General features: G+C 41.5%; 1 protein-coding gene and 1 long non-coding RNA gene across 4 annotated transcripts in view; one reads left to right on the plus strand and one right to left on the minus strand.

Annotated features, from left to right (window-relative positions):
- Positions 1-402: 402 nt before the first annotated feature.
- Positions 403-12,240, minus strand: UCHL1 (ubiquitin C-terminal hydrolase L1). 3 transcript variants are annotated; one of them, XM_082390777.1, is made up of 9 exons: positions 12,064-12,240; positions 11,948-11,959; positions 11,397-11,525; positions 8,459-8,609; positions 6,114-6,199; positions 5,988-6,035; positions 5,056-5,122; positions 4,110-4,168; positions 403-827 (listed from the first exon to the last, which is right to left on the minus strand). In XM_082390777.1, exons 1-9 carry the CDS (start codon positions 12,094-12,096, stop codon positions 741-743), a joined length of 672 nt encoding a protein of 223 aa, XP_082246903.1. In that variant the 5' UTR covers positions 12,097-12,240; the 3' UTR covers positions 403-740. The 3 variants fall into 3 exon arrangements, with proteins under 3 accessions (XP_082246903.1, XP_082246904.1, XP_082246905.1); XM_082390778.1 differs by lacking the exon at positions 11,948-11,959; XM_082390779.1 differs by lacking the exons at positions 11,397-11,525; positions 11,948-11,959; positions 12,064-12,240 and adding an exon at positions 11,226-11,267 and having other exon boundaries at positions 8,459-8,687.
- Positions 12,241-12,381: 141 nt separating this feature from the next.
- The window catches only part of LOC309628097, a 34,070-nt gene continuing 24,992 nt past the window's right edge, over positions 12,382-21,459 (plus strand). The window contains exons 1-2 of the long non-coding RNA XR_014244153.1: positions 12,382-12,516; positions 13,502-13,574. This is a non-coding gene — a long non-coding RNA (uncharacterized lncRNA). The remainder of the gene's footprint in view (positions 12,517-13,501; positions 13,575-21,459) is intronic.

Raw genomic sequence — 21,459 nt, forward strand, 5'->3', positions numbered from 1 at the left:
TAAAATCATTCTTATAGCATAAGGAATATGGTCACTAATACTGCGATAACTTTGTAAGGGCACAGATGGTTACTAGCCTTATCGTGGTGATCATTTCATGATGTACTTAAATGTCGAATCACTATGTTGTACATCTGAAACTAATATAATATTATCAACTATATTTCAATAAATATTGTTCCAAAAAATAAAGTATTTAATTTTTTTTTTAAGTCTACAGGTACACACAGTAACATAAATGTATAGAAAAAAGTGTAGAAACACACTAAACCGATACTATTTTTATGGTAATTTTCTTACCTGTACTGTATAAGTTCTTATATGGAAGATATATATGTAAGTACTATGATAATTTGGGATACATTGGGGGGAAGGAAAAATGAAAACCAGTTTAGGCTCATCTCTTATCAGCAGAAAAATTTTATTCCTTTTAAGGACAAACCACATCCAAGGCCTTAGCTTACAGACACAAACCAAAGTAGCCATTAAAGCATTAGATATTGAGGTATAAGACATACAATGAGGGGAACGCTTTGCCATCAGAGGGTGACACCAAAACTTGCTCAATGGAGCTCTGCTAGTGCGTGGGTGAAGTTGCGGGTAAGTAAGTGCACATCTGCGGAACCGAAGGAGAACAGCTGTGCTCTACGAGTACTGAAGCACTTAGACCACATAGGTAGGGATATACTTTCACGATGAAGGGAAGGAGGGAGAAAGCGAAGTGCCCCCGCCACGAGGCATTAGGCTGCCTTGCAGAGGGCCACGGCAGAGAAGCGGACCTCCCCTTGCTCACGCTCGGTGAATTCTCTGCAGACCTTGGCAGCGTCCTGAGAAGGAGGAATGTCACGAATTAAGGTCGAAACAGCACCAGCTCAAAATGAAAGCTTCAAGGGGAAAGTATTAGTAAGGTCTATTAATGCCCAAAGTTCACCCTGACCAACTTTAAACCTCCCAATAAACTTGAAAACCAGGGCTTAAGGCAAGAGGAAAAAAAATCAGGTGATGGGCAAGACAAGGACCCACATCACATATCCAGCTCCAGCAGCTTTGATTCCTTTATTCTTTCTACCAAACGCTCTGTGCTTCTGCCACCTTGTGCCCGGTTTTGACAAGAAAACTATACTCTTGGTGCTCTTCCCCTCAAATCCAAAGATAGAAAATTGATTTCTCTTCCATAAGGAAAAAGTTCTAACTCAGAAATTCCCGGAGTAAAGACAGACTTACTTCAAGTAAACATTTTACAAAACAGGCTTAAAGTTTAAATACCTGGTATTCCAAGTACAGATAAGTGATGGATTCCTACATATTTAGGGGATGACATGTGTTACTAATTCTAACACCTAGATTACAAAGATTGGGAAGAGAAAACTGACCCCAATGTTACTTGAGAAATTCTGGGGTTTAAATGCCTTGGGATCAGAATATCAATCACTGTTCAATTTGTTAAAAGTCCAGTGGAGAGAAAGCCCCACCAACAGTGTTAAACACGAGACCTTCAAGAGGACAGTGGATGTGCTATGACAGAGAACAGTCATGGAACATCAGCTCCCAAGGCCTAAAAATCACCAACCTGATAATGAGTTCTGGCCCTGAAAAAGTATCAACCCCACCCCGGTTTTGTTTCTGCTTTGGAACCACTTAGAAAAACTGAAGATGATCTAGAGTAACGTCTACATTTTATTCTATCAGAATTTTTAATATATTGATATCCCAGACCTGCCTTCCCCAAAGCCACTTTCCTTTAGGACCCATGCTGTTGATTAATGTGCCTGTAAAGGCAACAGCCATCTCCTACACAGACGATAAGCACTGACCTAATTCACTCAAGTTTAGGATACTTGGGTTAAGTTTATGTATTTTCTCACCAATTTAACAAGTTAATTCAGGGTATAGTTTAGATAACCTAAAACATCTCTAACCATATAGAACCAGCCTTACTTAGGATAAGAATTTCCACTAATTAAGATGTTATTTTCCAGTCAATTAATTTAAAATGAGTTTTTTTTTTTTAAACAAAAAAAGTTTTACCTTCCCCAAACCTCATAAATTCTACTCACATAACAGTTTTAAGTATCCTATGCAGAGCACATTTTATAGTACAGGCATACCTCATTTTATTGCACTTCACTTTATTGTGCTTTGCAGATACTGCATTTTTTTTTTTTTTTTTTTTTTTTTTTGGCAAATTGAAGGTTTGTGGCAATCCTGCATGGAGCAAGTCTATCAGCATCACTTTTCCAGCAGCATTGGCTCACTTCATGTCTCTGTGTCACATTTTGGTAATTCTCATAATATTCCAAACTTTTCATTATTATTATATTTGTTATGGTGATCTGTGATCAGTGATCTCTGATGTTACTAATACAAAAAGACTGACTCACTGAACACTCAGATGATGGTTAGCATTGTTTTAACAATATTTTAAATTAAGGTATGTACACTGGTTTTTTAGACATAATGCTATTTATTGCACACTTAACAGACTACAGTATAGTGTAAACATAACTTTTATATGCAGTAGGAAGCAAAAAAACTCAAAACTTCTCTTTATTGTGATATTCGCTTTACTGCAGCGGTCTGGAACTGAACCCACAATGTGAGATGTGCCTGTATTAGGATAGTGTTAGATAGGAGTTGGTATGTACCTAGGAAGCTTTACTAGATGGACCAGAATCTTTCCTCCAAATAGGTCATAACCAGAAATTCTGCCCCTGTTCTTATTCTCTCCCATAAGTGAATCCTGACTCTCATGCAAATCCCCATTCTGTTTCTGTAGGTCTAGTTCTCATTCCATATCACTATTCTCATTTACCCCTGGTATACCCAAGAATTAGCTCTGACTGATCTCAGGTGTATATGACAGCAGGCTAGAGAAAGTGACTGTCCCTCCTAGGACTGCATAATTTGGTCCACTAGTACCTTGAGGTCATCAGGTCTATGATGTTCCAAAGACAGGTCTACTATAAAGGTAGTATTGTACAGTGGCTAAGAGCACAGACTCTAGAGACAGACTGTCTAGATTTGAACCATGATTCTGTAGTTTGCCACTGACCTTGGGCATCACTTACCTCTGCACCTCCATTTCCTCATCTGTAAAATGTGAGTAATACTAACTACCTCAGAGCATCATAAAAGAGGTAACTAACTTAGAACAGCATCTAGCATGCAGTCAGCAAACTGCAGCCCGTGGGCCAAATCCAGCCTGCTGCCTGTTTTTGTTAATAAAGTTTTAGTGGAACACAGCCATACGCATTCATTTAGACACTGCCTGTGCGGCTGCTTTGGAGCTGTCACAGCAGAAATGAATACCTGCAACAGAGCCCATATGCTACACAAAGCCTAAAATATTTCCTGGCTCTTCACAGAAAAAGTCTGCCAACCCCCGGTCTACACACAAGCAGCACGCAAAAAAGTTTAGCTGTTATTACGACAAATGAAGTAATTATACCTTAACATCATTTTTAAGTTTATCACAATTAAGCCATTTTCCTTTCTAACAGCAAACTGACTAAACTCTAGAGATTCATTTTTAGAGGGAAGAGGACTAGTCGACCAACTCGTGTTCAGAATTAAGAGATTTCCGCCGTCACTTTTACCAGGACGGTTACACAGTGACCCTGGATCTTAAAGTTCTGGTCAGGCATGTTTTGAATTTGCTTCCTTTGACCTGTTAACAGTGGACCGACTGTGTGGGAAGAAAACAATCACAGAGGTAACTGCCTAACCAGAATCCATAATATGCTACCTATAAGACTGACCCAAATCCAGCAGTCAGAGAGGGATTAGGAAAGGCTTGGGTTGCTGTCCCACGAGTCTGAGTCATTGGCTATGATGTAATCTGACAAGAGGACAAGAGTCACCTTAATCCCACAAGGAAATAAACAATGGCTAAAGACAGCAGATGAGGCAGGGCTGCTCTAAAGGATGCTGTTTAAAACTATTTGCTATAAAATAAAGCGGACAGAATTACTGAGATGATCTTTAAGCCCTAAAGACTGCTCTTATCCCAGATGATTGATGCTGCCTGTACCGAAAAAGGTTTGCACTTTAGAATAGACAAACTGGCTAAAGAAATATGGGCCCTAGTGGAAATGGATTCCAAAGACTACCTGCAGCAGTGAGTCCTCTGAACTGGTGCCATGGTTCACCGGAAAAGGCATCCGTCCATCTGTAACGAAAAAGCCAGGCATGTCAATTTTCTCTGCACGTTTTCTGTCTACTGTGCTTGTCCAGCTTAAAGGCAAGTTTTAGGTTCTTCCAAATACCACTGCCACTCCCACAAAGGTTAGGCTGGTTGGGAAGCAATAGGCTGGAAATGAGGTTCAAGTGTTCCTAGATATCCATCCCAGGCAATTCTAACCTAAAGCACCAAGACCACAAGACCACACAAGGCCAAACTAGCTACCCTACTAGGAGGGCTTGTGCCCATCTCTTGGGAAGGACCACAAAGCAAAAGTCAGAAGCAGTCTATGAGGTACAGGGAAGGTGGAGGGAAGAAAAAGGATCCTTGAGATTTCATTTGCCCCCCAAGGACTGACCCAAGTTTTCTTTGCCCTTGCTTGCCATAGGCAGTATCTTGGCTTGAGATGACACAGCTGCAAGTCTTTCTCCAATAATACAAAGGAGATGACTCTTCTTAATACAGAGATGGACATGTCTTGAATTCTTTTTACACAAACCAGGTTGTGTTTAGGCATTTACCTCCTTCCAAAAGTATTCCTTGCCTGGTAAGGATGGCGGTGGAGACCTTATACTGGTGATACTATAGTGGAAGGTGGAAAGAGAAAATCTGAACGTGTGTACTTTGCACTGGCTGATCAGTTCTCTTTCCTGGTTTGTGACTAAAGCCATTCATCCCGCAGGCCAGGTTCCTGAGGGAGGTGCTCTGGGTATGATAAAGGGTTAAGTGCCCCCATGAGAATACCTCGGTGTTCTGGCTTCATAAACGGATATACTAAGCGCCACCATAAAGTCACACACCAGTACTGTAAGAGGAATTATGTCTGAGAGAATGCATGCATCTATGTTAGATTCCAAAACTGGAGTGAAACGTACCAAGTTCATAGAGGTGGCCATCCACGTTGTTAAACAGAATAAAATGAAAGTTCACTTTGTCATCTACCTGCAGAGAGTCAAGATATTTTTTCGAAAATGAGTATTTTTTATTGTTTTATAAACTGCATTTAAAAATAAAGCTGAAAGAAAAAAATTAAGATATAAATGACATAACATGGTGTAAGTTTAAGGTATACAACCTGTTGATTTGATACACATATTTTGCAATATGATTATTTTATAAGCAGAACTTAATTTGTTAAAAATAAATTCTCTAAGTAGAATATGCTTGAACCAACCTGCCTACATATTATTTTAAATGATTATAGCTAATATTTATTTCTTATATACTAGGTACTATTCTAAGACCATTAAAGCAGATATACTGTAACTCTCAGAACTCTTAAGACTTGCTTTTTACTGAGGAGGAAATTAAGGCTTAGGGAGGATAAGTACTTCACCCAAGGTCAAGATTAGAATGTGACAGAGTCAACTGCAGTTATACAGACACTATCACTGACTTAAATCTAATCAACAGTTGACTTGAAGGCTGTGTTCAGATTAATGGTACATTCAAGTCATCTAGAAACTTTTAGTCCTTGTTGGTCCAGCTTACTCTCCAATAGACTGTGAGAAGAGGATGTGAAATGTTCAGTTATTAAGAGGGGTGCTACTCACTCTATTAGACCCATTTGGATCTATATAAAACACTACCAGTCTGAATTTACTCAAGATTGTGTCAACTGCCAATTAGATATTTTGAAGAGCCATTTTTATGAACAGGTCTGGTCAAGGCATTATTCTGGTAGAATTTTCTGGCATTCATCAGCCTTGGGTGGAAACATGTGCTGTGTTCCAGTAAGAGGTTCTTGCACATATTCCTGGGGAAACATGGGTGACACCGGGACAGCCTGGCTCTAACTCGTATTTACCCGACATTGGCCTTCCTGTGCCACGGCATCATGGGCTGCCTGGATGGCCTGCAGAAAACAGAGAAGACTTAGCACAGAAACCTCCGGAGTTATTGAAAATCGATGCTCTAGAAGTTCTCTTCCTACCTCATTCTTTTCAAAGTATTTTGCTCTGTCTTCAGGGGACAACTTCTCTGTTTCAGAAAGAAACTGTTTCAGAACTGACCCATCCTCTTTTAAAAAAAAAAAAGAAAAAAGAAAGAAAAAAAAGCATATGTTAGTACCGGTATAATGCAAATGGTTGCACATTTATTGCTGACTTAAGCCACTGCACAGTCTGTCACGTTTGGCAACCTGACTTTTTACCATGGCCTCTGAAGATGTGGATGAGCGGTGCCTCTTCCCCAGCCTCTTTTTCCAACCACTCCCCTCTCACTGCATTCAAGCCAGAGAACTCTCAGCTCCTCCAGCATGCCAAGCTCTTCCTCACACCCTCCCTGTCCCCCCGACCCCTCCACCTTCCCCCTCACCCTCACCTCTCAGATCTCTTACCACCTCTGTTACAGCACTGATCCACTTGTAACATGTATTTGTGAGACTTTCAGTGCCATAAAGGCAGGAACTGTCTTGTCTATTGCTCTCATCTACAGCACTTAGCAATGCACAATTAATGTTTATTGCATACATGATGTAACAATAACATTTTAATCTATCAACATCAACAGTTCTCAAACCAAGACTTTTATTTCAGGGTAGAAAATGCAATCTTAGTAATATGGTTATCCAGAGAGACGTCAACCTACAGATCTTAAATAGAAATACAAAGACCCTAACAGTCTGGCCTAGAGACAGCTAACTAGCTGATGGTTGGCATAAGCATTTTGTCATTGCTCAGTGTGGATGAGTCTAGGACTCAAGAGCAACTTGCATTTCAAAAGACCTCAATTTGAACTTTCAGCTCTAAACTTAAACAAATTTGTTAAATGGGGACCATTTAAAATTTGGAAGTTATAGGAATCCTCTCAACTTTATGAGGAGGGCTGTGACTCAGATTAAGCCGATGGCACCGTCATGACCATGTTTATGGAAGAGTTACAGTATCTGTGACCTCAGGAACACAGTATTCTAAAAAAAAAAGAAAGAAAGCAACTTCTAGAAGATCTGGACCTTTGTGGCCAGACAAGCCTTTTTTTTTTTTTTTTTTTAAATTTCAGAAGTATACCAGGAGTAGAATCTTGGCCACAATTCCCTTGTTTAAATTAAAAAAAAAAAAAAAAAAGTATTTGACCTGCTACAAGCAACAGCATGGACTGTTAGTTGAACTTATTCAATTCTCAGCCATCCCCATCCATTGTCTAAATCAGGAGTTGGCAGACTACTGCCACCTAATAAAGTTTTATTGGAACACAGCCACATCCACTGCTCTACATCTTGTCTATGGCTGCTCTTTCACTACAAGGGCAGAGATTATATGGCCCTCAAAGCCTAAAAGATTTACTCTCTGGCCTTTTAAGAAAGTTTGCTGACCCTTGGCCAAAATCATACACAATGCCATGTATTTTAACATATTTCAATGCTGTTACCTGCGCTTCTGACAACTTAAGGGCTGAGACTCATCTCTTCTCTACCCTCCGTGGCATCCACTGGAGGCGAGCTAAAATTCCTGACCCAGCTTTGTTCACAGATGGATCTCTCAAGGTGCCAGCCTGCGGCTATGCTTCCCTGCAGGACCTCGTGCTGTGTCCTGCTGCTTTAGGCTGTTTTGGTTCTCCTGTTGCTTATGAGACACAGCACCATTAAAGAAAGGTCCTAAAGGTTGGCATTTTATGCCTTAACAGCATCTCTAATTCTTTAGAATTGTCAAGACTAGCAGGAGGATCTGCACATGAAGAGCCCAGGCGGAGAGGCAAGCACAAAACTGCACTGTCACCCGCCCCGCCTCTCCAGGCGGAGGAAACCACACCATGCTTCCTGGATGCGCTTCCCTTCCCTAAAAGGGAGGAACAGGGGCTTCCCTGGTGGCGCAGTGGTTGAGAGTCTGCCTGCCAATGCAGGGGGCACGGGTTCGAGCCCTGGTCTGGGAGGATCCCACATGCCGCGGAGCAACTGGGCCCGTGAGCCACAACTACTGAGCCTGCGCGTCTGGAGCCTGTGCTCCGCAACAGGAGAGGCCGCGATAGTGAGAGGCCCGCGCGCTGCGATGAAGAGTGGCCCCCACTTGCCACAACTAGAGAAAGCCCTCGCACAGAAACGAAGACCCAACACAGCCAAAAAAAAAAAAGGGGGGATGTAGAAAAAGGGGGGGAGGGTCTTCTTTAAAAAAAAAGGGGAGGAACAATGAGAATTCATCCACTGATTCTACCTGCATAAGTAGGTTTTCAAAAAAATTTAAGGCAATGGCTTTGCCAAACAGAGGCTTGGGGGTGTTGGAAGGAAGCATTACAGTTAATTAAAGGTCAACCAGAGGATGACTGGCCTCAAAACCCACTCACCGAACTCCAGTTTGTCCTGATTATTGGCCACTGCATGAATGAGTCCGATGGTTCCACAGGAGTTGCCAATGGTCTGCTTCATGAAGTACACCTTAGGACTTACTTCTTGTCCCTTCAGCTCTTCAATCTGTTTTTTCCTGAAGTTCTCATGCTGTGAGTGCAAAAAAACATTTTTACATCTCAAAATGAAAATGCAAAGAACAGACGGCAGCATAGTGAGTTCTAGCACCTAAATGGAAACAGAAGTGGGATATGTGACCAGGAGCCTTGGTTCTAGGTGCTGGCTGGCGCCCAGAGAACGGCCCGTCTGCCACCCACGCCAGCCCGTGGGGTTCTGAGAGGTTCTGACACTCCACCCTGATGCTGCAGTGCAGTAGCGGCCTTGGATGTTGCCCAAGCCTTTGTCTAGACACCACTGCAACCTTTCACCTTGAAATGGATGGCATGCTGAGGTCAGAAAAACCGACCAGTTCGTTATTTTCTTCCTTTAACACTAATGACTTTCACACAGGCATTCCAATCAAGCGCTGGTCAGCTGAATGCCCAAGAACACCAGCTAGTTTATACCTCACTATTCTTTGAAGTTCTACTTCTATTCTGCCCAAATACATGTCTCTTCAAAAACAAAACAAGACAAAACTTAACTAAAGAAAGGAGCAATTTAAAGAAATTAACTATTCCCTCATCCTTTTTTAGGAAGGAAAGACAACTGGTCTGGGGTGCTGAGTTGTGATTTCACAAAACCTTCTCACCCTACAACAGAAAGATGTAACTCTTGTTTGTCCTTGACAACTATACAATTTGAGGAGACTAGTTTCCTCAAAGCATTATCTCTTTGTACAGTAATATAGTGGGCTTGTCTGGCCCTTTCACTAACAAGTTCTAAAGACCTTAAAGGTATGACTGCTCAGTTAAAAGCAGGGTGCTGATGCTACAGAAACATTAATTTCTTACTACTGGTATAAACCGTAAGGAACCCGAGAAGTACATATATTTCTAATTCTAGCAGCCTTGCATTACTGTACACAGAATTGAAGCAAGCCTTGTCTGTGGTACCATCAGAGGAATAAGCTCTCTTGTCCCAAAAGATCAACTTAAACTCCAACCATTAGGAAGCTCTAGCATCATGTATCTACCTACTGGATCCTTGAATTGAGCTACTCATTGACTGTTAAGGATTTTCACTTTTCTAAAAAAGTTTAATTTTTTTGTAATGGGATAGCATCGTCCTTTAGGGTTGTTTGAGCTCTTGCATGCAGACATTTCTGTAAATATTTCATGATCCCTTAAAATGTGTTAAAAGTAGTCCATTTAGGATTTCATAATATTCTTAGACAAAATTAGATGCTTTCTAAACTAACATTAGCTTGTTTGGAAGTCAACCTATAAACCTCGACTTTTCTTTGAATTTGCTTCAGTATTTAGCCCAATAGGTGTTTTGTGTCACATAACAGGCATTCAGTAAATCTGACAGACAGAACTGGAGCGAAAAGACAAAGTATCTAGCTCTTTCAAACATAAAATGTTCTATCCAGAATGTTCTTCTAACCAAGATCTGCTTGATCCAGCAAAATGAGAGCAATGGGCTTTTGCAAGACAAACACGCTGCACCACTGCCTCCCAGAGGCCTTGCCTTTGAGTGCTGCTGCTCAAAAACCTCCGAGTCATCATGGTTCCTCTAATGAGAAACCTCTGGGAGAGGCTCAAATGAGAGAGAGAAGATTGCATTTGATTTGATCAATGGGGAAGCTAATTTGACTTGCAATTATTTGGGAACTCCATTTTCACCTAAGTAAAGGCTTTGGCAATAACCAACGTGTCAGTGGGACTATCCTAATAGCTTTAATGAGTGTTTTTAACCCACAATACTTAGCCCATTTACTAGGAGGAACGCCTGGAACTTCCCATAGGGCTTAGTTTATGCTGAGGATGCTTCTAGAACACCGGGCATTAGGATAGTGCTTCAGTTCAGCTTACTCTGTTTGGAACGATGCCGTATATGCTAATGCCCCAAGTTTCACTAAAGCAAAATTCAACCACTCCTCAATCAGGGGTCGAGTGGCAGCAATAGGAGATAGACGAGACCATGCTAATTAGTGGGAGTCCATACATCCAAGACAACAATTACCCCAGCAACCTTTTTATATCTATGTACCTCAAAGACTGAGCATCATACACTTGCACACTTGCAGGCGGAAGACCATCTAAAGGGAAATGAAAAAGCATTTCCAAGACTGGTCTAATGCCCACCTATTCACTTAACTACAAGGGCAGAGAGGAAAGAGGTTGAGAGATAGAAGGAGGTTCTCACACAGGAACCACACACAAATGATTAAGCTTTAGAAAAACACACTGGAGAAACTAAAAACCAAGTATGTACGTTGTAGGAAGCGGAGGGTTGGGAAGAAAGCCCTGAATCCACTGAAGACCCAGGCAGCAGAGGTGGAAAATTAAAGAACCTATTGTTTTCTTGTGGTTTAGGCAAGCCCATCCCCCTCCATTTTACAGCAAGGTGGGAGTCTGAGAACCAAACAATAAAACGACACGTCCCAGCCGTTAAAGGAGAACAACCAGCCAGCCATTCCTTGGCTCAAACTGCCAAAAAGCCTAGGCTCAAACTGCACTCATGAGTAGGGTGAACTGTCTTCCTGGATAATTGGGATGATGGAACTGAGATACTGCTTCTCCTCCAAATTCAAGGCAATACTGGATGGATGAACGACCAGGCAATAAACTCCGTTACAACAGAAGCCCAGTGAGCAGGTACCATGAAAGTGCGAGCTCCTCCCTCCATCCGCCACAAGGAAGGGGCAGTGTGCCAGCTCTGGGCGCCCAGGCCAGGACGGGAGGAGAGCCTGCACCGCCCTCAACGCCTCACTCCGGTCTGGCGGCAGCGCGCACAGCGCAGCGCCTGCGCACCCTGGGCCCCACGCCCTACCTGGGCCGTGAGAGGAAAGAGCAGCAGCAGCGCGCAGGCAGGCGCCGGCACCGAGCCCAGAGACTCCTCTTCCAGTCCCAGCACGTCCTCGAAGCGCCACTGGCCGGCGACCCCCAGCCGGGCCAGCACCTGCGGGGAAGAAACAGGGCGGCCAGGCAAGTGGCGGGCACCTACCGCGAGGCGGGGGAGGCGGGGCGGGCTCTGCGCCCTCGCGCCTCTCCACGGGCCTGGGAGGAGCCCGGCCCCGCCCCGCCCCCCACCCGAGCCGAGTGCAATGACACAGCACAAAGCGCGGCCCACACGTGGCTCCCGCGACGCCCGGGGCTAGCATCTGGGCGCAGCCTCCTCCATCCCACCTCTGACCGGTTTCGCAGTCACCGCCGCACCCGAGGCAGGGGCAGAGGGTGGGCACCCCGGCCGCGCCCCAGCCCCGCCGCCTCTGGAGCGCGCAGGGCGCCGCTCGGTCCCTGCGAAACAGCCGGAGCCGGGGGGCGCCTCCGCCTCGGTGCTCCCGGGGGAGGGGGACAGAGGAAGCCCGAGACGTCACTCACTTTGTTCAGCATCTGGAAGGCAAATGCAAAGATAAAAGCAGTCATTGATACCGCTACCTGGTGAGGGCTGACCCTCGGCCCTGCGCTCCCCGAGTAACAGTGCACCTGATGCTCACCTCCGGGTTAATCTCCATCGGCTTGAGCTGCATCTTCGCGAACAACGGCAGGAAGCACAGCCCAGAGAAGAGGAAAAACGGAGTGCGGAGCCGCCCAGGCTGCAGCTATAAAGCACCGGCCTGACGCACTATGGGTGCTTGCGCAGGGGGAGCAGAGGCAAAACCAAGCGAGGAGAAACGGTCAGTCGCAGCCAAATGGGCACGAACCCCCCCCTTGCGCAGTGCGGAGTGGTACGGCCAAGCCCCCAAACCTTGCAGTCTCACTTGCTGGTGAGATAATCTGGTGGTTGTGGAGATGGGTTTTGTTGGTGGGTGTTCCTTGAGCGTGTGGAGCAGTCCTTTTGATGGAGTCTGATTTTTTGCGAAGTTTCTGGAAACCCACACTTTCGACCATCCCAGTTACCTGAAAGCTTAGCGTCTCTGAAGCACTGAGAAAAAGCCCAAATTCAACAGGTATATATTTAATATGAATATAAATCTAGCAGCAGTTTGCATTTGACCTTAGATAATTCATCCTCCATGTTAAAGCAAACCAGCACCGAGGTTCGTTTTTAATTGACCGCCTAGAATAAAACATAGTCTGTAATATAGCACATATTGCATTAGTGATGCTGATGTAATGTGACTCCCAGGGAAGAATTGGTTGGTCTTGGGGAAGCGGTAGAGACCTGGGGGATGTGGCTGTAATACGACACACAGAGAAGGCAGGCTGTCGGAGGCTTTAGGAAACATATCCAGGGAAAAAGACAGGTATAATTTCAAGATGAGAGGCTGTAAAAGGAAACGCATTTTTTTCAAGGAATGGGAGGCTTTGAAAAATAAAACGTTAAGTTCACAATAGAACACTCCCAGTGAAGAAGAAAGGTAAGGGCAACTTAACCGCTGTTCTCTAATGATCTCAGGTGGGGTTTGGGTTTTTTTCTACCAGCATATTCAAAAGATGGAGACAAATAGCATATGCCTAAAAATGAATAAAAAGTGGAACAAAATCTGTAAGAATAGTGCAGGAAAACAAAACCTCAGAATGAAGTGGGGCTTGCTGAATCCTAAGAAAAGAAGAAGGTTGGGAATTTTTTCACTTATGCTCACAACAAGATAATGATGATGGTGAAAGAATAGACCTACTGTTTAGGGGATCCAAGGTTAAAAGATGACAGAGAGAAGGGAGGGGATCTGCTGTTTTTGAGTTATTACCTCTACAGTGGATCAGATTTTTTGCATGTCATCTCACAACCCTTAGAGAAGCCAATGAAGAAACTCTTCGTAGTGCAGTTTTACAGCTCAGAATCCGTGGGTTAGAGAGGTTAATTTGCTTTAAGATCACAACTGAAAAGTAAAACTGAGAAGTAAACCCTGGTAAATTGGGCTCAAGGAGCCCATTCTCTATCCAAAATCCCACTACATTCCACTTATATTTTCTTCCCATTGTTGCCACCAGAAAAATGACCTTCACACGGAACATGAGAGAGGAAAAGACATTAGTAAGAAGAACTTAATGGATGAATTTTGTGGTATGTAAATTATGCCTCACTAAAGTTGTTTCTTTAAAAATAGAAGACTTGGGTTTCCCTGGTGGCGCAATGGTTGAGAATCTGCTTGCCAGTGCAGGGGACACGGGTTCGAGCCCTGGTCTGGGAAGATCCCACATGCCGTGGAGCGACTAGGCCCGTGAGCCACAACTACTGAGCCTGCGCGTCTGGAGCCTGTGCTCCGCAACAAGAGAGGCTGCGATAGTGAGAGGCCCGCGCACTGCATTGAAAAGTGGCCCCCACTTGCCGCAACTAGAGAAAGCCCTTGCACAGAAACGAAGACCCAACACAGCCAAAAAATAAATTAATTAAAAAAAAAAAATCCAAAGCATCTCTCTCTGAAAAAAAAAAAAAAATAGAAGACTTGAAAGTCTTGACAAGTGAGTAGTAGTACAAGAATACCTGACTATGTTGAATGAGTTCTTGCCTTTAAGACTGAGACAAATTACATCCTAATTTACTTCATTTTTTCAACAAGTACCGATTAAGCACATACTGTGTAATGGGGATACAAAGGTGAACAAAGTAACTTCTGTCATCAAGCTCTTATCAGTAATAAGAGTGGTGTGAGAGGGAGTAGAGTTTGGGAACACTTAGCGTAGGGAATCGGGAGAGCTTCCCGAAGGAAGTGACATTTAATATAAGGCCTGATGGACCTGTAGAAGTTAGCAGTTTACAGTTATTGCCAAAATAAATAGTCAAAGAAAAAATGATAACTAACATAACATTGTAAATCAACTACACTTCAATAAAATTTTTAAAAAAGAAGTAATGAGGGACTTCCCTGGTGGTACAGTGGTTAGGAATCCACCTGCCAATGCAGGGGACACGGGTTCCAGCCCTGGTCTGGGAAGATCCCACATGCCGCGGAGCAACTAAGCCTGTGCACCACAACTACTGAGCCTACACTCTAGAGCCCGTGAGACACAACTACTGAGCCCACATGCCACAACTACTGAAGCCAGCGTGCCTAGAGCCCATGCTCTGCAACAAGAGAAGCCACTGCAATGAGAAGCCCACGCACCGCAATGAAGAGTAGCCCCCGCTCGCCACAACTAGAGAAAGCCCACGCGCAGCCACAAAGACCCAACGTGGCCAAAGATTGATTAATTAATTAATTAATTAATTAATAAAAAAAGAAGTAATGATAACACTTTCAGAAATCTTCGTTAAAGGTAGTCACTCATTCACTCAACTAATATATATATATTGAGGGCCTACTATGTGCCAGGAAGCATCAGAGCAATGAATAAAACAGCTCCCTGCTTCCAAGAAGATGCCAGAGACTAGACATGAACAAACTGTATCCTGATCTTTTTTTAAAAAAAGAGGGGAGAGCCAGGGGAGAATGTATCTCTGAATACATTAGTACAATATCTACTGAAACTGTAGACCAGGAGATTTGATATCAATCATTAGCCAAATTCTAGGACTCGTAAGTAGTGAATTCTTTGAAAAAATAGAATGCTTGCATTTTGAAGAAGTTATGTCTGCCAACCCTTATCTCCTTTTCTTTTGGGCTTACTAGCTAGATGGACTGATAGAACACTTCTCATTGTATTCTTTCTTCATGCTGCCTGGGTTGACATCAATTGATATTAAAGTTGAGGTGGTTTTATAGCTTATTGAAGTTACTCTACCTTTAAAAAAGAAGTGCTGCTGAATGAAGTAATCTCAACCTGTAGCCACCCGACAGTGGTTCTAATCCTGTCTTGTGCAGTTTTATTGGAGCAGAGAGAGAGAGGGAGAGAGCACATGCAAGCGAGAATAAGCAAACTAAATGGCAGAATCATGAGATTCAGAAAAGTGAGTTAAAAATAAAGTGATGAAATTTAATAGAGATTTTGGTGATTGTTGTACACCCCTATGAATATACCAAAAAACTTTAAATGGGTGAATGTTATCTTAGCAAAGGTGTTAAAAATTCAGTAGGGATATGTATGAAGTTCTGCATCAATTATCATAGTACAGTTGGTCTTTATAGTCACTTTTTTCTTGATTCTGTTGTTGTAAAAGTATGTAATAATGTGGAAAATATCAAGTGAAAAACAAGTCCACAACATTTTGTTTATAAACATTAAAAATGAATACACAAAGATCAGAAGGAAAACCATTTTTTAAAAAATCAAATACGCAGGGTAAATATGGAGTAGACCTGTTAGAGGTGGAAAAACAAAATCAATGAGTGGATAAGTTGTCCTTCATAAATAAAGATGCCATTTCTGATTCACCAGGAATAGGATTTTTATCATAAGTGTTTTTTTGTTTTAGCAATAAGATTTGGGATTGACCCTTGAAAAACCAACCTTTTTTTGATTCTGATAATTAATAAGACAGATATATTCAAATGTCCTTGGTAGAACAGTCCTACAGTATATGGGAGTCAATCCTGAAGGCTCAGCCCACAGAGTTTGTTCTCCAGCACTCCCAGTTGTTTTGTAAGCACCTAATTCCCTGTATTAAATTCCATTCTACTTAAAATGCCTAGAGTAGTTTTGGACTCCTGCATTGCTATACTGCAGGCATACCAGTAGAAGTACATGAGATGATTTTAGGTGAATCACAAACATGTAATAGTTATTTGTTTTAATGCACATCATAAAAGTTGTGTGTTCTTGTACATGTGTATAATTAGAACAAGTTTGTGATTTCACAGCTGTTAAATCTCTGGGCAAGTCTAACATATACTAAGCAAATAGTATTATTGGTCTATAAGGATATTGCAAAAAATATAGGAGTCGTTCATAAATCTCGAAGATAGGAAAACTCTAATGACAAAAGACTGTTACTAGTTGAAGAGGTAGAGTATACAGTGTCTTTGTGAAGACAGGCGACTCAAGCGCTGAAGCAGTGCTCCCCAAATATTTTGAGAAGTGGGTATTTCTGCCTGAAATCAGAAGTTACCCAAGAAGGGAGATGAGGAAGGGAAGAGCACTAGCCTTTTTTGTTATACAAAGGACATTGTATTTGTCATCCCCATTGAATCCTCAGACCAATCCTCTGATATTCATATTTCTACCTTGATTTTGCAGATAAGTAAACTGAGGCCTCAGAGAGACTGTTTAAATTGCTAAAGTCACACAGCTACTAAGTGTCTGAGTCTGGGTTTCAACCCAAGTTTATTTGATTCAAAAACTTGCGCATGTTCAACTGTGCTGCCTACTTCCATCTAAGGGCCAGCCTTACAGCCTTAGTCATAATAAGTCATAATAAGTATGAAGATCAACCTCTGAGAAAAAGGAACTCAAATGACTTCCCCAGTGTCCAGGGCCAGAGCAGGTCACCCAACTCTGATAAGCGTGGCTCACTTTGAGGTCTGAGAGTCTACTTTGAATTTATAATTAGCACATAAATTATTGACAGAGTACTTCCTCAACATTTTTAAAACTTACTTGGCAATTCCTCTGTCAATAATGTTTCCCCAGAAGCAAGGTTCTGACATCCAGATATTTTAAAGTTAAAAATAACACAATAAAAAATCACATATAATGCAAAGAAATTACCGCACTTAGTTCCCATGGTAAAGTCAATTTTCGTCCTGTTTCCTAAAAGCAGTTCATTAACTGGGTATCCACAAATATGTCGGAAGGAAGAAAGATAAATGTGAGGGAGGAGAGTGCATGTCCTCATTGAATTATACCTTACTTCATATAGTCATGTATTTATTCAACACATATTTTTGAGCACCTACTATGTGTCAGACACTATACTATGCTTACCTGGGTTGGGGGTGAGATTAGCAGATGACAGCTATAAGGCATAGACCATGTTTCCTGGGCTTTTAAATGTCGTCAATTTTAAAATAAATGATCAATTTAAGAGCTTCTTTTGTGGGGGGGAAGGGGGCAGATCCAGTGCATCAAATGTATTTATCAGGTGTAAGGCATCTCTCTTTTCAGAAATGTTTAAACGTGAAAAACAGGTGCATCTTAGACACAAGGAAACACTGGTTCTGTTTTTTATCAAGCTCTTCACAGTCAACTCGTGTTCAGGACAGCTAGCAGCATGCACTGTCCACAGTGAAAAATAAATGCCTTATGTGTCTAAGATATAGAGAAAGGGCTTGAGGACATAGGAGAAATATGACACAGCTGGCAACTGGTAGCAGATAATGAGAGGTGTTCTGAGGACAAGTGAAATAGAGATCCTGCCCTACTGTCCCTCAGTTACTATTTCTTGTGGAGCTGTGAAATTGGAAATCAGAGGGCTTTGGTGGACCCAGATCAGCCATCCAAAATGTGAACACAGGCAGTTTAATTAACTTCTTTACATCCCAGTTTCCTCAACAGTAAAATGAGTGTTACAGGAACACTACAATTTCTCCCAATTCTAGCATCCCAAGGACCTTGAGCAGCAGAAAATTAAAGGTATATAGACCAAATCATATAAAAATTTGGGTTAAGTCTACTTTCATCTGTAATTCCTTAATTTTAGCCATTAGCCCTGTTTGATGGGACTAGGATATAATAAACAAGATTTATCAGTTAAAATTGGTTTCTGAAGTGTGCTTCAGAGCTGTTTGTTACATATATCCTTTTACCAGGAGATTAGTATATGAGGAATATGATAAGCAGAAAAAATTTAAATCTATAAATATACCAGGAAATGTCTTCTCGAGAATACTGCTGAGTTCTAAGACCTAACCAAGCATTTTTTCAGAATCCTTTGAGTAAATAGCTCAATTTATAGATGTCTAGTGTCTTGGTCTTACCTGGACATTTAGCTTCAGTGGCCTAAGAACATGAAGCAATTAAAAAAAAAAACTCAACCCATACATAAATTCACTACCCTAAGAAATTTACCTTTTCATTTCTCCACGTATTCCTTCTAGTACTTGGCCATCTGTATAGCAAACCCTGTTGCTATTGACATTTATTATCCTCTTCCTTCTAACTTGGCTGCCCACTGTTCCAGTCCCAACTCCATACTGCTTTCTTAGACCCCAGCTCAAGTCTATTTTCTTTTGGGGGATCGTTGAGGGCGAGGAGGAGGAAGGGAGGTTGTCACTGGAGAACTCCTCTGCTCCTTGTGAGACAGACAGTATTTCAAATAGTGTGTCCTGTGCACTGTATTAGTAGACCTTCCGTGGAAGAGCCCCTTAGAGCGCTGGGTCAGCCATAATGCCAGAAGCAGATACCCTGTTTTTTTCTTTTTTCTTTTATATTGGAGTATAGTTGATATACAACGTTGTGTTAGTTTCCGGTATACAGCAAGGTGATTCAGTTATACATACACATATATCTATTCTTTTTCAGATTCTTTTCCCATTTAGGTTATTACAGAATATTGAGTAGAGTTCCCTGTGCTATAGAGTAGGTCCTTGTTGATTTTATATATAGTAGTGTGTATATGTTAATACCAAACTCCAGATTTATACCTCCTCCAACCTTTCCCCTTTGGTAACCATAAGTTTGTTTTCTAAGTCTGTGAGTCTGTTTTTGTTTTGTAAATTAGTTCATTTGTATCATTTTTTTAGACTCCACATATAAATGGTATCATATGATATTTGTCTTTCTCTATCTGACTTAATTCACTTAGTATGATAATTTCTAGGTCCATCCATGTTGCTGCAAATGGCATTATTTCATTCTTTTTATGGCTGAGTATTATTCCATTGTATATATATACCACATCTTCTTTATCCATTCATCTGTCAATGGACATTTAGGTTGTTTCCGTGTCTTGGCTATTGTAAATAGTGCTGCTATGAACGTTGGGGTGTATGTATCTTTCCAAAGTATGGTTTTCTCCAGATATATGCCCAGGAGTGGGATTTCTAGATCATATGGTAGCTCTATTTATAGGGTTTTTTTTAATATTCTATTTATTTATTTATTTGGCTGTGTTGGGTCTTAGTTGCTGCATGTGGGATCTTTCATTGCAGCGCACAGGCTCTTCCTTGCAGCATGCAGGCTTCTCTAGTTGCGGCGTGTGGGCTCTCCAGTTGTGGCACACAGGCTCCAGAGCACATGGGCTCAGTAGTTGTAGCACACGGGCTCTCTAGTTGCAGCACGCAGGCTTAGCTGCCCCACCGCATGTGGGATCTTAGTTCCCCGACTAGGGATCGAACCCATGTCCCCTGCATTGGAAGGCAGATTCTTAACCACTGGACCACCAGGGAAGTCCCCAAGCTCTATTTATAGTTTTTTAAGGAACCTCCATACTGTTCTCCATAGTGGCTGCACCAATTTACATTCCCACCAGCAATGTAGGAGGGTTCCCTTTTTTCTACACCCTCTCCAGCATTTATTGTTTGTAGACTTTTTGATGATGGCTATTCTGACTGGTGTGAGGTGATACCTCATTGTAGCTTTGATTTGCATCTCTCTAATAATTAGTAATATTGAGCATCTTTTCATGTGCTTTTTGGCCATCCGTATGTCTTTTTTGGAGAAATGTCTATTTAGATCTTCTGCCCATTTTTTGATCGGGTTGTTTGTTTTCTGATATTGAGCTACATGAGCTGTTTGTATATTTTGGAGATTAATCCCTTGTTGGTCAGATCATTAGCAAATATTTTCTCCCATTCTATGGGTTGTCTTTTCGTTTTGTGGATGGTTTCCTTTGCTGTGCAAAACCTTTTAAGTTTAATTAGGTCCCATTTGTTTGTTTTTGTTTTTATTTTCATTACTCTAGGAGGTGGATCCAAAAAGATAATTGCTGCGATTTATGTCAAAAAGTGTTCTACCCGTGTTTTCCTCTAAGAGTTTTATAGTATCTGGTCTTACATTTAGGTCTTCAATCCATTTTGAGTTCATACCCTGTTTGTTTCTTTTTATCAGCTACCAGACTTTCAGCAGCAGCCCACTACTCCTTAAAAACTGCCCTTGTGAAAACTGACCAGAACAGAGCCTTATGCCTATCTCAGAAAGAGGACCTCAATCATTTAAGCAGAGTGGGAAGTACATTGTATCTCAGAAAGGACAAATTAAAGAAACACAATGTATCCCTAAAAGGAAAAATAAAAAGAAATCCATGCTTAGATATAAGTAGTGAAACTGCAGAACACCAAGAACAAAGAAAGATTTTAGAATCAGCCACAAAGAAAACATAAATGAAAATGACATCAGTCTCCTCAATAGCAACCAAGGAAGCCAGGAGACAATGGAAAATACCTCCAATGTGTTGAGAGAAAATAAATGTCATCCTTGAATTTCGTATTCAGCAGAACTATCTTTCAAAAACAAAGGTGAAAAAAATTTACATATAAACATAAGCTGAGTTTACTACTTAGAGAGTTGTACAAAAGTAACTTCTAAAAGATGTAATTAAAGAAGAAAAAATGATCCAGTCGATGGTCTGAGAAAAGGGATTAAAATAATATTCAGTGGAAGCATATATGTAAATCCAAATAAATAGAATAGTGCTAAAATACAATTTTGCATAATAATATATATGATGTGAGGAAGTGCAAGGAGAGTGAATGTATTCACAGGTTCTTTATTGTTCTGGCAGAGGTTAAGGAATTATTTAACTTTAGGCTTTGTTAAGTTGTCTCAAGGGCAATTGATAAAGAAAAGAAAAAAACATATGAATCCAAACAATTAGAGCTAAATAGGAGAAGGGAAGAAACACAATCAACACCCCCCCCAAAGGCAAGATAAGAGGGGAAAAAAGCATAGAAAATCCAGGACAAATAGGAATAATAAGGTAAGAGAGAGAAAAGTAGAAAAAAGTCCAAATTTAAAAATCATATTAAATGTAAATGGACTAAACTTACATTTTATCAAATTAGATTCTTTAAATCTAGATACGTGCTATTTTTTTTTTAAACATCTTTATTGACGTATAATTGCTTCACAATGGTGTGTTACTTTCTGCTTTATAACAAAGTGAATCAGCTACACATATACATACACGTTCCCAT

The sequence above is a fragment of the Balaenoptera borealis genome (genome assembly GCF_965194805.1).
Source record: "Balaenoptera borealis genome assembly, chromosome: 4".
NCBI lineage: Eukaryota > Metazoa > Chordata > Mammalia > Artiodactyla > Balaenopteridae > Balaenoptera > Balaenoptera borealis.

Excerpts from the sequence above, each read along its gene's own strand:
- UCHL1 (XM_082390777.1), bottom strand. The coding sequence starts at position 12,096 with ATGCAGCTCAAGCCGATGGAGATTAACCCGGAG. Across the intron at positions 6,200-8,458 it reads TCAGGACAAACTGGAGTTCG|AGGATGGGTCAGTTCTGAAA; the intron begins GTGAGTGGGTTT and ends TTTTTTTAAAAG. Across the intron at positions 828-4,109 it reads CAGAGGACTCACTGCTGCAG|GACGCTGCCAAGGTCTGCAG; the intron begins GTAGTCTTTGGA and ends CCTCCTTCTCAG.